At 36.7% G+C, this 15,020-nt stretch overlaps 1 protein-coding gene across 1 annotated transcript in view; it reads left to right on the top strand.

The window, feature by feature from the left end:
* The first annotated feature begins 4,927 nt into the window (after positions 1–4,927).
* Positions 4,928–15,020, top strand: part of LOC127837750 (integrin alpha pat-2-like) — a 34,350-nt gene continuing 24,257 nt past the window's right edge. Inside the window, exons 1-3 of the mRNA XM_052365099.1 lie at positions 4,928–5,873; positions 9,920–10,035; positions 14,846–14,967. Coding sequence (XP_052221059.1) covers positions 5,497–5,873; positions 9,920–10,035; positions 14,846–14,967 — 615 coding nt within the window. The 5' untranslated portion in view covers positions 4,928–5,496. The remainder of the gene's footprint in view (positions 5,874–9,919; positions 10,036–14,845; positions 14,968–15,020) is intronic.

The following is a 15,020-nucleotide window of genomic DNA, read 5'->3' on the forward strand; positions in this document are numbered from 1 at the left end:
TAAAAAGGTCTTCATATTTTTTCATGAAACTCGAAGTATGGATAGATGGAAATATGGAGATTATGAACGTCATTTCGTTTTGTTCCTACGTCAAGAATTCTGGTTGCTATGGTAACAAATAGACTAGAAATATTGCTAAAAATGGTGGTGTTTCACCGGTAGGGGACTTATATTGCTTGGCAATAGTCTTTTTTATGTAGTTATTTATTTTACGCAGTTAGGTGTTTATTTTTACATGAAATGTTTATTGAGTGGCAAATAAACAATATTTGGTATCCATTGATCATCGAAAGGCATAAATTGACCGTTCAATGCAGGAATCTTAAATAAAATACATATGCCATCATTGTTAATTTTTCAAACATATCAATGGTAAAGCAACGCCATAAACTACAAATCGAATATCATGGGAATGCGAGTTTTCTTGGGTGTTACGTGTGAAAAATAAGCGCGAAGCATATGTAGGGGAGGGGGGCGAATGACCGCCTACTCAAAAAGATGTATGCATAAAAAGAGGACGTATGTCCCGTGCGTTTGTGTCCAGCTCACATGGAACATGTCGGGATTCCTCACCACGAGAGAACAGAAGACAGAAAAAGAGACTCGAAGGTCTTTCTTCGCACCTTGCGGGCATATATAGTTTACATATTTGTGAGTCCGTTAAAGAAGAGTAGAACATTTACTGCATCTCTGATTGCTATAGGAATAGTGACATTGCTGAAGTGGCGCATAGCGGGATCATATGATATCCTCATTTTTATCGAAATGTCTGCGAAACCACCGAAGGAAAATTACTTGACAAAAGGTTGCCAATAATAGACAGAAGTTAATTGATAACATAAGGCGGCCAATAATAGACAGACGTTAATTGATAGTTTGTCATGGAGACATCGATTCGGTAAGAAAATACCAGCGACGTCAACTTTGCATTAAATCCTATCTTGTGAAATGGGCTTGAGTTAGCATCATCCATAAAGATAATGCTCAGCTGCTTACATAGCTGGCACATTGATCTGTTCGTTGATTCTGCAATATCTTGCGTGAACGCTTATTTAAAAACACGATATTTGCTGAATCTGTTATAGACAAACACACACTTCTCAGTGTTTGAGTACCGAACAAATATGCGAAAAGAATCATCGCAATACAAACTAAGTTTCTGATTTCAAAATTTGCCAAAAAAGATCAGATAATTTCGGATTCCAAAATAATTTCAATACAATCGTAGTTCATCGGTAAATAAACAACTGACCTCATTCGAATGCCATTCTATTTAACAATTTGGACTGATGCTAGCTTCTGAAGTTGAATTTAACTCATCAGGAAACAGTGATGTTTGTTTACCTATAACTTCACATTTAAATATACAAACACACAGTATACGAATTTCACATTATTTTCAACGCGATAAGCTGAGAGATGCACACGATACAAGTTTAGTGACATCTGGAGCGTGAAGCTTGATTCTGGCGTCCGCTGTCTACAATACTGGATGAAACATGAACATATTCATTAATAATTATGTGAATTGGTTAGCTGATATATTGTTTACTTTGTTCAATTTGCAACACCTGTTAACGCTAATTATAAGGCTATCAATCACGCATGCAATTCAGCGTACACTACACTGCAAACAAACTTTATGCATTTTTCAAATTCAGTTTTACAAGCCCAACGGTATAGAAGAGAAACCATCTATCTGTAAAAGCTTCACTTATTTATGTAGATACAATGTCCCGTACAAATTATTGTACATTAAGACTTGTACTACATTTGTTGTGGAAGATCTTCGTTCAAATATTCAATGGATTTACATTAACAGTCCAGAGAATCATGCCACGAAAAGTGCTCATTCAGGCTGGCTTGGCTGAAGCATATTTACAGTTACCGCTGATGGGCCACATGTGAGCTGTGGTCAGTCTCTCAGCATGGTAGGGTAATTAGGGGCCATAAAACTGTCATACAACTGCACAGGACCGGTGTGGTTTCAAGTTGCTTCCAAGTACTGTTTAACCATGTATTCTAATAATTCTTCTTGTAATAAAAACCTTAAACAGTTTTGCATGTTTTCACGATATATGTTTAGACTGATAATTTAATTAAAATACAGTAAAATATATAATTTCAAGATATTTAAAATACATGGAATATTTCAAAATTCAGAATTCATATTCATAAAAAATAGGTACATGTATGAACAATATGTACTGGAGTAATGACATTTGAGACATTTTGCTACATTATTAATTTCAAAATGTATTGTTTGCAATAAAAACAAAACAAAATATCCAGACAAAAATGTCACACAAGTTTATTCACAAATCAATGCAGTAATTTAGCTCACAGTGTGCATTGTTTTGCTAATTATGCGCTTTTCGTTGGACTGTTAATAGTACGCGCCTATTTCAGAGCTTAAGTTGCATGTTAATTACAAAACAGTTAAGCGCGAGTGCAACACATTAATACTAGTAATATATGACTTTATGTAAAGAGTACAACAATTGCTTATTGAAGACCATAAACTTGTGAGAGCCTAATGGTGGCAGTTGGTTTACTGTCTGTCGGCTGCATTATCGCAGAATGCCGAGCCTCGCAAACATAAACTGTGCCCCCAAGTGTTCCCTTGGGTGAGTGAGGTTTTATGAACAGCTTGTCCGCGAGCCGTACCTACCGTGCAGCTGTCCTGCACTCACGTGGAGCAATAGCGCGTAGAGTGCGAGCAGAGTGTGAAGTTCGAGCGCACCAGATATATCCGGGTATGCTCGAGAAGAGAGTGTATGATAGAACCCGTATAGAAGCGGTGTATGCTCACTTATCGCTGTTTTACCGACAAACAAATAATTATTATATATATAATATATTCATAAATTAATATTATATGCCGAACGCATGAATACGCATATATCAGCAGAATATGCGATGCACAGTACATGGTTATTTTACCGCTTCAACGATAGAATAAACGACGCACGTAATGTTCAATACAAGTTTACCAATGCGAGGTCAAAACAATTTAAATGTCCGTATAAACTGTTTGAAACTGTGTATGTTTGTTAAGTGAATTGTCGTGTCTATAATATAGTACACAAAACTTTAATTTGGAGATCGCGCTCAATGTTTACATTCGACGTTAGTGACTTGAAATTGGTCCACGTATGTCTGGATCGTAAACACCCATTGTCAGCTAGCGGGCTCGTTATTTATAGGTATAAGGGAGTCAAATTAACTACTGCATTAACGCAGGGTACAGTTCTAACAGCCGTTTTTCACTTTAAATTGGCCAACATAAATTATAAAATTGTGTCATATAATAAGTATGTTTGTGATTTGTGAAAAAAATATACACCGTCACAATATTCGTGTTGTTATTCATTCATTATTTCGTTTGCATTTAATAACTACAGGATGTTTTGCTGAATCGGTCATGCAGTCGCTCAGTCATTTATTTATTCGTGTATCAAATTACAAAGGAAATTATTTATATTTTTGATCAAGTATTTCCTGACACGCATTAATTCAAACCGCAGTTCCACTTCGGCATACAATCTACCCAGTCAGTCAACAATACCTAAGGTCACGTAATCTCAGGTAAGCGGTGAGTGAGTCATCAATGCCTCGAATTATTGACCCTGGTTCCATGATGCCATTTTTTCCAAGAGTGAGTCACATGCCGACATGGCACATCACAGAAATTCTCTCACAGAACGACTACCAGCGTCTGTCTGCCGTTATTGAAATTTCTCTCTATAGTAAATAATTGATCGCATTATTTTATTTAAGGAAATCTGGGCATACCATCCTATGTATACTATTGACGTTAGACCTTGAACTAATTAAATCGAACTCTTATCATAATGGTACATACAGCTTCTCGTATTTCGTATACTTAAAGCTGAAGAATCCAACCAAACTTGAATCAAAGTTTATGTGTTTGGGAGTGCTTTAGAGCAAACTGAATTGGCAGTATTTTAATAGAGATAGCTTATAATATCACTTTACTGTATGTACTGTACTGTTACCGGTATGTAAAATTTGCTACCCAGAGTTATTGGGAATGAAGGTATTTATTGCTCAGTCATATAACAAAACAATCACTTGGGTGTGTTTACACTGGCAAAAAGCATTTTAAACGGAAACCACATGCCGTTCCTCAGTGTGACACATCTGCACCGGGAACATCGTATTAACACATCTACGTTCTGTCACTCTACTTTCTGTCCGTTCTACCGTTCTAAAGACAATATAGCAAAATCAATTAGCTTCGCTCTGGGAAAACGGGGTTTAATGCATGTGCGTAAAAGCTCGTCCCAGATTAGACTGTGCAGTCCGCAGGATTATCAGGGACGACACTTTTCGTCTAAGAAGAGACTTCCTTTAAACGTTAAAATTTAGTTAATTAAAAAATGTCGTCCCTAATAAGCATGTGCGGACTGCACAGGCTAATCTGGGACGACACGTTACACACATGCATTAAGCTCGGTTTTCCCAGTGAACGACTTAATCCTGTAAAACTTTCCAAAATATACGACGCAAGAAGTGGTTCGGATGAGCACAACAGAGTAGTACAATAGAAATAAAAACGTTTGTTTTCATGTGTGCCCATTACCCCGCTCTCCAACTGCCACCTTTGTGTTCAAGCTCCTTTAATTAAGAACTCCTAATCGTTGTTTATTTATTGATTTACAACGAAATATTAAAAGAAAAGAAATACGGCGCCATCAATCGAAACCTTAATGTGATGTGTGCATTTACGACTATAATGAACAAAAATACGGCAGTATTAGTTATTTTCCGGATCCGAGGAAGCTATACGCATCTGAATGTTGTCTCTGGTGGCTGTATTAGTCAGTGAAGGAATGGCAGCTATTGACTAATCAGCTCTCTGTGTAGCGCACGAGAGGGAGAGTCAGACCGCTATGTGGTGCACGTGCGGAGAGGGGCGGGCTATTAGTAATCGAACGCAATGTATTGTGCTGTTTAAATAATTCTTGTAGTGCATTGGGAAACCAACAGTTATATTGCCCGAATGAAGGTGAATTATTTATCAACTGCACAGGTGTGTGTTTGTGCTTAAAGTTGTGTATGCCAAGTAGTAAGAGTTCATTTAAAGGCAGACTGTTTATGTTGTGTTATTAATGTCAAGTGAAGCATAGTTAGACATTTATCCAAGTATTTAATTCATCGCTACAGTAATTCAGTTTTAAATATCACCGCGTCGTGTGCTTTAATGGTTAGGCCCATATGTAAACAGCGGTAAAGCTGGGGTGTATCATGTCATGGATAGAAAACCAACCTTAAGCAGATACCGTAATGGCTTGGTTGATATTGTTGTGCGGTGGAATACTTAAACATTTATGAATAATTGTGGGTACAGTTTCAAATAAGGCGGATTACAAACAGACGAAAAGGCAAGGGATGTTAGTGTTTGTTTCAAATCGAAGGAATTATTGATGAGAAGCTGCTGGTAATTTAAGTGACGGTGCAGCATTAGGAATAATGGAAATAAAGGGAACACAAATCGATCTTAGGGAAGTTAAAGAAAAGTGTAATGGTTGCTTAAGACGCGAAAGAACAGCGCGCTTGAAAATGCAACAAACACCATCAGGAAATGTTAGTTCGAGACCTCAGTGTACACTTTCAGCCATCAGTGGTGGCTCCGGTGCTAATTATTCTGTGATTTCATTTCGCGCAGGTGGATTCCCGCGCAGTCTCGCGGTCACCTGCGCCGCGCTTTTCGTGCTCGTCAGTACGTGCACGGCGTTCAACCTGGACGTGAACAGCCCCGTAGTGTTCTCCTATCCCGGTCAGGACGCCGGGTCCTACTTCGGCTACACGGTGGCCATGTTCAAGCGGCCTTCATCGGGTGAACGTTGGTAAGTAGGTCGGCGAACAGAAAACGCGGGGTTCGAACTATAGCCTCTCATTTTGCTTTTTAGATGATTGGAAATACGTTTTATTTTAAACAATTCACGCAAATTGACATTATTACTAAGCTGTGTACTTTATCCTTGTATTACCATGTCCGTACCTCCCCCTACCAGCAACGACTTGAATTCAGATTGAGCATGCGTGTTCTCTTACGACCCTGACACGTAACATAATTATGGAAGCTCTACCAGCCATGGCTCACCTTCTCGGATCCCGCTCTATGACACATTCCACCGTCAACTCAAGGATATCAAGATAATTGTTTATTACATTCTTTGATCTCGACCACTTATTATAATCCCGACTGTTTCGGTATCGAATACCTGCGCGGATTACAGTTACACTGGCGGCCTCTGTTCAGATTTATCACTGACTTAACTATTATGCCCTGGGCCAATTACTTCAAAATTGTACAACCACACAACATATTCAAGGTATTCACTCTGTATACTAACGTAACTAGAACATGCGTTTAAAAAGTAACTATTCTATTGCAATGATGACGTTTAATTGATCGCGTGTTGTATATTCAGATACGGGATTTTGGGCGGCTTTATTAAAATGTGTTGGCACAACATCGCTGCGTTCTGTCTTGTCAGTCGGGTTCGTATTTTATCAAGAGACATTAAAAAGACATAGTTAAACACCATCCGTCCAGGCTTGGTCTATTGTGCGACCCTAGATAATCGCGAAAGAGGCTATTAACTCGTACACCCAACAGTCAAGCGACTATTAAACAATCTATAAACCGGGACGCAACCACGACCCATGTTTATTGTAAAACAGTTTTGAGTTTATCCTTCCATATAAGTGTTTAAATACTCCACAAACGACCGTATTTAGAGATATTCTATTCCTCGACACCAAAGCTATATAACACGCATTTTTAATTGATTTACCATTTGATACTACTCCTGGAGTATAGATTCTTGAGACATGATTTATATAATTTATACATTAAGTATAACGAGTGTTAGGGTAAACGGATTTTTGAGTTATTCGAGTCTATTCATTGTATGAATGAGCTATCTATGGAACAACAGTTTAAACCATTCATTTGGTATTCCAATGTACCAGTTCTGACACATTAGGAATAATTTATATTTTACATTCATCCATTCAATTATACTTTTATACAATATTTTTTATCATTTCCGCACTATATAGTTACGAGACTAACTTTCATGTCTGTGGTTTTGTATATTTAACCTGACATTTAAACTAAATTGAATATCTGTCGCTGGGTTGTTGATTTTGTGGAGCTTCCGGTTGTAAATTCACGTTCGGTCAGACGATTTATAGTCCACTTGAACTAGACAATATCAGAGGCACTGACAATGACTCATAGTGCACCATAAGATCCGATAATGTATATCGGCTTTCGTTATTAATACATGTATACAATGATATTATATCTGATAGAAGAAACTGAAACACAGCAACGCCTTTCTTTTCAATTGTGTTAACGATCTGGCTTACTGTAACTATTCTTCTGAAAATCATCCACGTGTTTCTGGACCTCTTGACCTTTAGATTTAGTAACGAATAATCTAGACTGTCTAAGCAGTGTACTCGTAGAAACAAGAGCATACGCAGCCATTATCATTATACTCATAAATGAATTCAGGGTATCGCTGTGCTCTTATAAAATGTCCACGTCAGAGCTTGGCGTCATGGATGGATGTGTAGTGAAAAGTTTGTCTCCACCGGGAACCAGTTACCGGTAGCACTGGCTCGCGCTGACTGTCAGTATTAAATGTTCCCGCACGCGCTTTGTTCCTGAAAATCAATGAACTCAGTTCATCGTGCATCGGCGTCCCTCTAAAGGAATTTCACAACAATAATTTGTCACGTGACCTTGGCAAGCTGATTCGCTGAGTCATCAGTGGCTGTCATTTGATCAAAAGACAAACACTAACGGTGTCATCGTACTTTTTATCAATAACGATTTTCTTTCTAAAGCCAATAACATCAACATCAACAAGGTTGCTGTACATGGTCTTCATTGTAAATGCGTAATTCAGAATTTTCTTCGTCATTATTAAAAACTGCGATGGTACAAAATGTCATGTTTGTTTCTGCGTGGCTTATTAGCCACCTTATATGATATATAGCTGCTCGATCGTGTAACACTAGAAGAAAGGAGCAGTTTAATATCTTGTTGGATCATCATAATTAATTCACAATAAGAATATACTGTTGCAACAATTGAGTAATATAAAGATATAATTTACGGCGTTCTGCATAAATGCTTGCTAAAACCACCAGCTTCAGATCGTTGACTATTAAATAAATCAGGGGTCAAGAGAGAAAATGGGGAGGGTTTTTTCAGGTTTGGTATGGGGTATTCGGATGGTCAGAGAGATTATTGCTAAACCATTATTTAGACTCTGTGTATAACTTAAGTACGCGTAGTACTGAGATGAAAATAAACTAAAAACATACCCATCTGTTGTGAAATAACAGACATTGTCCAACAATGGAATGGAATTAAAACGTCAAATTCGTAAGAGAGGCCACATTTATGTAAAATTGCAATTCCATTTAAAATAATTTGTTAAAGTGTTTGATATTTTTTAATTCATCCCTCCACATTGCAATTCCATTTAAAATAACAGACACTGACGTTTGTTTTATAAATGTATTCAAGTGTTTGATATTTTATATCCCCTCCCCCATTTGTATTTGACACTGCTACTTCGTATACATATTTTAGACCCCTTTTTGATACGAGGTGTTTATGGTTACGATTGTTAATTCAGATAAAGAAACTGTATTCATAACAACAGTTTGCTCTGTACAAGAAGACCATCATGCGATCTGTCTTCAACCACTATCTCAAACAATAATACAACGTCACGTGTGCGATATTATCATACAATATGGACGTTACTGTGCTGACTTTATACTTGGTTTGTGGGTTCAAAAGTGTTCAAGAGTGTTGACACATTAAGATAACCCGTCAGTCTTATAACTATATGGCGAATCGTAGCTGTGGGACATGTACATTGTTATTGACTAAACAGAGAGGTTAAATCTGAATTGTATTTAAAGCTCACCTGAGCACAAACGTTACTAGCACTACACAGGCCAACATTTTTTTGGGTGTTTAAGACAACTTTTAGATCCTGTCATTAAACTGCAAGGACCACACATGAATCTTAAGGTCAACCAGTCGTGTTCGCTTAATCTTCTAACATATCTTTTGCAAAGTTACTGTCTTTAACAAGTTCAAAACGGCCAGCTTGCAAAAGCCGGAGAAAAGAAGTTATTTTCCACATATATAGGTATTTTAAATTTAACATGGATTTCCAAAAAAGTAGGATACCTTACAATTTAAAATAATTGACTACATATTTACATGGCCAATATTATATCGAATATTAACACTGCATTGGCTCATTTAAGTTCCTATCTTTATTACTGAATTTCAATCGATACTGTTCAATTGCTTGTTGAGTTTTGAAAAAGCTTATTGCATTTTCGTCCCCACACAAATCATTGTAACCGTAAGCTGAAGATGCATGAAATAACATTTAGCGCTAAAATAAAGCATAACACCAGGCTTAAAGCATTCATTTACAGAAAAAAACTCGGATTCGGTTGAAGACTTATACCTTTATAGGCTTATTAACGAATGTGTCAGTAGATAATTGCAAATTGCAAAAGTAATTCGCGTATGGAACGCACTTACTTGTAAAATCTAAACTTTACCTTAATATATCATGACAGCCAAATAAAAAAATAAAAAGGACAGAGCCTATTTATTTTTTATAGCCTTATGAAACACAGAAAGAACGTTATACTACAGTCATTTAGTCTTTATAACTGAATTAGTTGTACATAGATTAAACCACAATTCCTTTTTTCGTATTTTGATTTACAATAGCACGGCACGCGTTTTTCCCAATGTCAGTTTCCAAGCAGGAAAGACAACCCGGTGAACGCAATCTAAATGTCCGCTTTACATTTGCCTTCCTTGTTTTACCAGGGTCCTGGTCGGTGCGCCCCGAGCTAACAGTCCCGTCTTCCTGGCGGATGTGGAGCGACCAGGCGCACTCTACCGCTGTGACACGAACGCCAGGTGTGAGGAAATTCTAATTGACGGTACGTCTCAAAACCATTCCCATTTTAAGAAATATAGTATCCAAAAAATTAATCTGAGACACATGAGCAATTTAACATAAAACATTGTTTAATGACTTAAGTATATTAAATGACCACATGTAAATACTTGTAAACATGTGTTTCCTCATAAGTTATTAATCACTGGATGTACAATTTATACATTAATCTGAACTCGTACACGTTTTTGATTGGCTAAACAAGGTCACTTTCTGATCGTGTATTTTGCCTTATTAGGTCATTGTTTTTTACATTTGGTTAGTACATTTAAATGTCGTCGCGGAAGTGAACAAGAGAACGTCATAATTTATCCCATTTTCACCGCGACATTGTCGGTATAACACGTTGTGGAATATACTTGCTTGTATTCAACACTGTGGAATATACCTGTCGCGTGCACGGACTACTTTTTAAATGACGTCATGCGATAATCGCTAATATTAGGTCGATATTGTTTGGTTCATTTATCGAATTTTAAGGACACCCATTAGAAGAAAATGTGCATATTTTGCAGAAAAAAATATATATGACACATTCACCGAAAGAAATGTTGAAATAAAATAACAAATTACACGATTTTTGTTTTGTTAATTTTTTTATTTATATTTACTTTACCACTGAATGATTTTTCATAAGAAACAAAGTCGACAAAACTTAAGCTTCAAAATTATACGACCTTCAACCTTTAAATCTAGTCATATGTTATACTTTTTCGCCATCCGTTTAATGAATCAGTTGATTGATGGCGTCATTAAATGACATACTTATTGCGTCATTTTCCCCATTTTTTGACGATTTTATTATAAACGCGACTTATTTCACATGTTTTCTACATGTACTGTATGTCGACATATCTGAATTGTCAATTGATCACATTTGACTAATTTCGTGTAATGTGCATTGTTTATAACCAAAGCATATAGATCTACTTTTGACATTTAACTTAAATATTAAGAATGTACAACAAACCATACACATATCGCACAGTTCATGAATAATCTGCTATGTTTGCTTTCCTATTTAATTCACGTTAGGCATAGAGCTGTGTGAAGTATAAGATGGTAAAAATAGCACCACACTGGAATTGGGAACGTCCCATTTTGTACACGGGTATTTTCTACTCATTTATCTGTTGTGTACTGGAATGTTTTCCATTCTTTGTGTATTTATATATTAAATTATTTTTTCGTACAATAAGGGCATTTACCATAGATAAATAAAACATTGTGCAAGTTTAAACATAATTATGTTTGTATGCAGAAATCTGCAAATGCAACCGAGTTTACCAACGGCTATTATTAGATAAACTGCTCCGGTTCATTTGAACAGCAGTAATGTAGAGTACATGACGTAGCGTGTGACGAAGAAGAAAGTTTATCGCGTTCATAAACTCATTTGAATTTATAGTGATAGAATGGCATAAGGGTCTTTATAAAAGTATGCTAAAATAATTATTAAAGACCCTAGATGCAAAATCGTCAATTATTGAGTTAAATGGATAATAGGTGGATTTTAAAGGATAATTAAAGGTAAGATACTAGTTCTTACGTGTTTTGATTTTTGTTTGTACTTGTGTCGTTCCCTGTTGTCGGGGAAATGATTTTAACATGGGCGCCATTGATGCATCGGATCACACACGGCATACCCATAACATTATATAAAAAACACGTTCTGCGCGTCCTTAAATTCGTCGTCCGAAGTCGGAAAACGTATTGCCCTGTATATTTTGTCAAATAAAGTGTCAGTCGCTGCAATGGTCTGTTTACTCGTCAAAATTGTCAAGGTCGTCGATAGCTAAAGAAACTTCAGCGTACAGTTTATTTAGTATTGACAGAGCTGTACAAAGTCGCGCCATTCAAAAATCATAAAAAGCGACATTTAAAGTTATGGTAGCCAGAACTAGGTCGTCGATGGTGTACATGTATGTTGACATCGACAGCATTTTGTCAGGAGCAATCGCCGCCATATTGGATTTTGATCATTTTCTTTCGAAAATAAAATGAATTATAGTAAAGTAAAATCAATCATCTTTTCGCGGTCGTAATGTATTAAAATTTGCATACTGCGTAAAATTGAATGTAGGCATATGATGATATTTTTACTTGTTTTACAGTTTGTGTGTGAATTTTTTAAAGACTATTTTGCGTACCATAACAAATACATGTATATCACTACGCATGGTTACATTTGTTAGATTTTAAGCGCTTTTATGACTGAATTAAAATTATTGTTAAGGTTATTAGATCTATTTATGTTAAATGTCACGTTGAAAAATCAAATGGGATAAATAGAATACTAGGATTAGCGTTGAATACAGAGAAGTTTATGTTGCTCGGCTCGAACACCGAAAGCGCTCGCCAAGGCTCGCGCTTCCGGCGTTCTAAGCCTCGCAACATAAACTTCTCTGTATTCAACGCTAACCTAGTATTCTCTATTTATCCCATTTTCACCGCGACATTGACGGTATAACACGTTGTGGAATATACTTGCTTGTATTCAACACTGTGGAATATACCTGTCGCGTGCACGGACTACTTTTTAAATGACGTCATGCGATATGCGCTAAAATTAGGTCGATATTGTGTGGTTCATTGATCGAATTTTAAGGTCACCCATTAGAAGAAAATGTGCATATTTTGCAGAAAAACATATATATGACATATTCACCAAAAGAAATGTTGAAATAAAATATGAAATTACACGATTTTTGTTTTGTTATTTTTTTTATTTATAACAAAGTCGACAAAACTTAAGCTTCAAAATTATACGACCTTCAACCTTTAAATCTAATCATATGACATATTTTTTCGCCATCCGTATAATGAATCAGCTGATTGATGGCGTCATAAAATGACATACTTATTGCGTCATTTTCCCCATTTTTGTTGACGATTTATTACAAACGCGACTTATTTCACATGTTTTCTACATGTACTGTATGTCGACATATCTGAATTGTCAACTGATCACATTTTCCTTATTTCGTGTAATGTGCATTGTTTATAACCAAAGCATATACTTTTGACATTTAACTTAAATATTAAGAATGTACAACAAGCCATACACATATCGCACAGTTCATGAATAATCTGCTATGTTTGCTTTCCTATTTAATTCACGTTAGGCATAGAGCTGTGTAAAGTATAAGATGGTAAAAATAGCACCACACTGGAATTGGGAACGTCCCATTTTGTACACGGGTATTTTCTACTCATTTATCTGTTGTGTACTGGAATGTTTTCCATTCTTTGTGTATTTATATATTAAATTATTTTCTCGTACAATAAGGGCATTTACCATAGATAAATAACACATTGTGCAAGTTTAAACATAATTATGTTTGTATGCAGAAATCTGCAAATGCAACCGAGTTTACCAACGGCTATTATTAGATAAACTGCCCCGGTAGAGTACATGACGTAGCGTGTGACGAAGAAGAAAGTTTATCGCGTTCATAAACTCATTTGAATTGAGTGATAGAATGGCATAAGGGTCTTTATTTAACTATGCTAAAATAATTATTAAAGACCCTAGATGCAAAATCGTCAATTATTGAGTTAAATGGATTATTAGATGGATTTTAAAGGATAATTAAAGGTAAGATACTAGTTCTTACGTGTTTTGATTTTTGTTTGTACTTTTGTCGTTCCCTGTTCTCGGGGAAATGATTTTAACAGGGGCGCCATTGATGCATCGGATCACACACGGCATACCCATAACATTATATAATAAACACGTTCTGCGCGTCCTTAAATTCGTCGTCCGAAGTCGGAAAACGTATTGCCCTGTATATTTTGTCAAATAAAGTGTCAGTCGCTGCAATTGTCTGTTTACTCGTCAAAATTGTCAAGGTCTTCGATAGCTAAAGAAACTTCAGCGTACAGTTTATCTAGTATTGACAGACCTGTACAAAGTCGCGCCAGTCAAAAATCATAAAAAACGACATTTAAAGTTATGGTAGCCAGAACTAGGTCGTCGATGGTGTACATGTATGTTGACATCGACAGCATGTTGTCAGGAGCAATCGCCGCCATATTGGATTTTGATCATTTTCTTTCGAAAATAAAATGAATTATAGTAAAGTAAAATCTTCTTTTCGCGGTCGTAATGTGTTAAAATTCGCATACTGCGTAAAATTGAATGTAGGCATATGGCGATATTTTTACTTGTTTTACAGTTTGTGTGTGAATTTTTTAAAGACTATTTTGCGTACCAGAACAAATACATGTATATCACTACACATGGTTACATTTGTTAGATTTTAAGCGCTTTTATGACTGAATTAAAATTATTGTTAAGGTTATTAGATCTATTTATGTTTAATGTCACGTTGACAAAATCAAATGGGATAAATAGAATACTAGGATTAGCGTTGAATACAGAGAAGTTTATGTTGCTCGGCTCGAACACCGAAAGCGCTCGCCTGTCGTACTTAACCCATATGGTGTGATACCGGATCAGTAAATTAATATAGCTTGAGCGCATTATTAATGTACCAGGCTTCGATAGCCTACCGCACGTGGTCAGAAAGGCTCAATGTGTCGGTTTGGCTCAAATATAAAGTACCCCTGGTATTCTCATGTATACAACAATGTACCCGGGGTACGGAAAATATTCTCAAAAGTACCCCAGAGTATGGCCGGGTGTCTTTAAGCGTATTTTCCGTACCCGCGGTTCATTGTAGTGAACTGAAGAGCACCCGGGGTACTTTTAAGTAGTGCCTGGGACGACAATCATCAATAAAGCGTCAGTAAGAGCCGTGTACATATAACGAATTTATCGCGCGTTTCAGCGGCGAAGAACAACGATCGCGACCAGGCGGTATTTGGCGACAAGACTCGGATCTTCATACACGGAAAGGACAACCAGTGGCTGGGTGGATCCCTGGACGTTGACACCAGCAGGGGCATAGTCGTGAGTGCACCGAGATCAGTGGAACCGCGCTCTGGGAAAATGGGGCTTAATGC

Source organism: Dreissena polymorpha, chromosome 7, assembly GCF_020536995.1.
Source record: "Dreissena polymorpha isolate Duluth1 chromosome 7, UMN_Dpol_1.0, whole genome shotgun sequence".
Classification (NCBI taxonomy): domain Eukaryota; kingdom Metazoa; phylum Mollusca; class Bivalvia; order Myida; family Dreissenidae; genus Dreissena; species Dreissena polymorpha.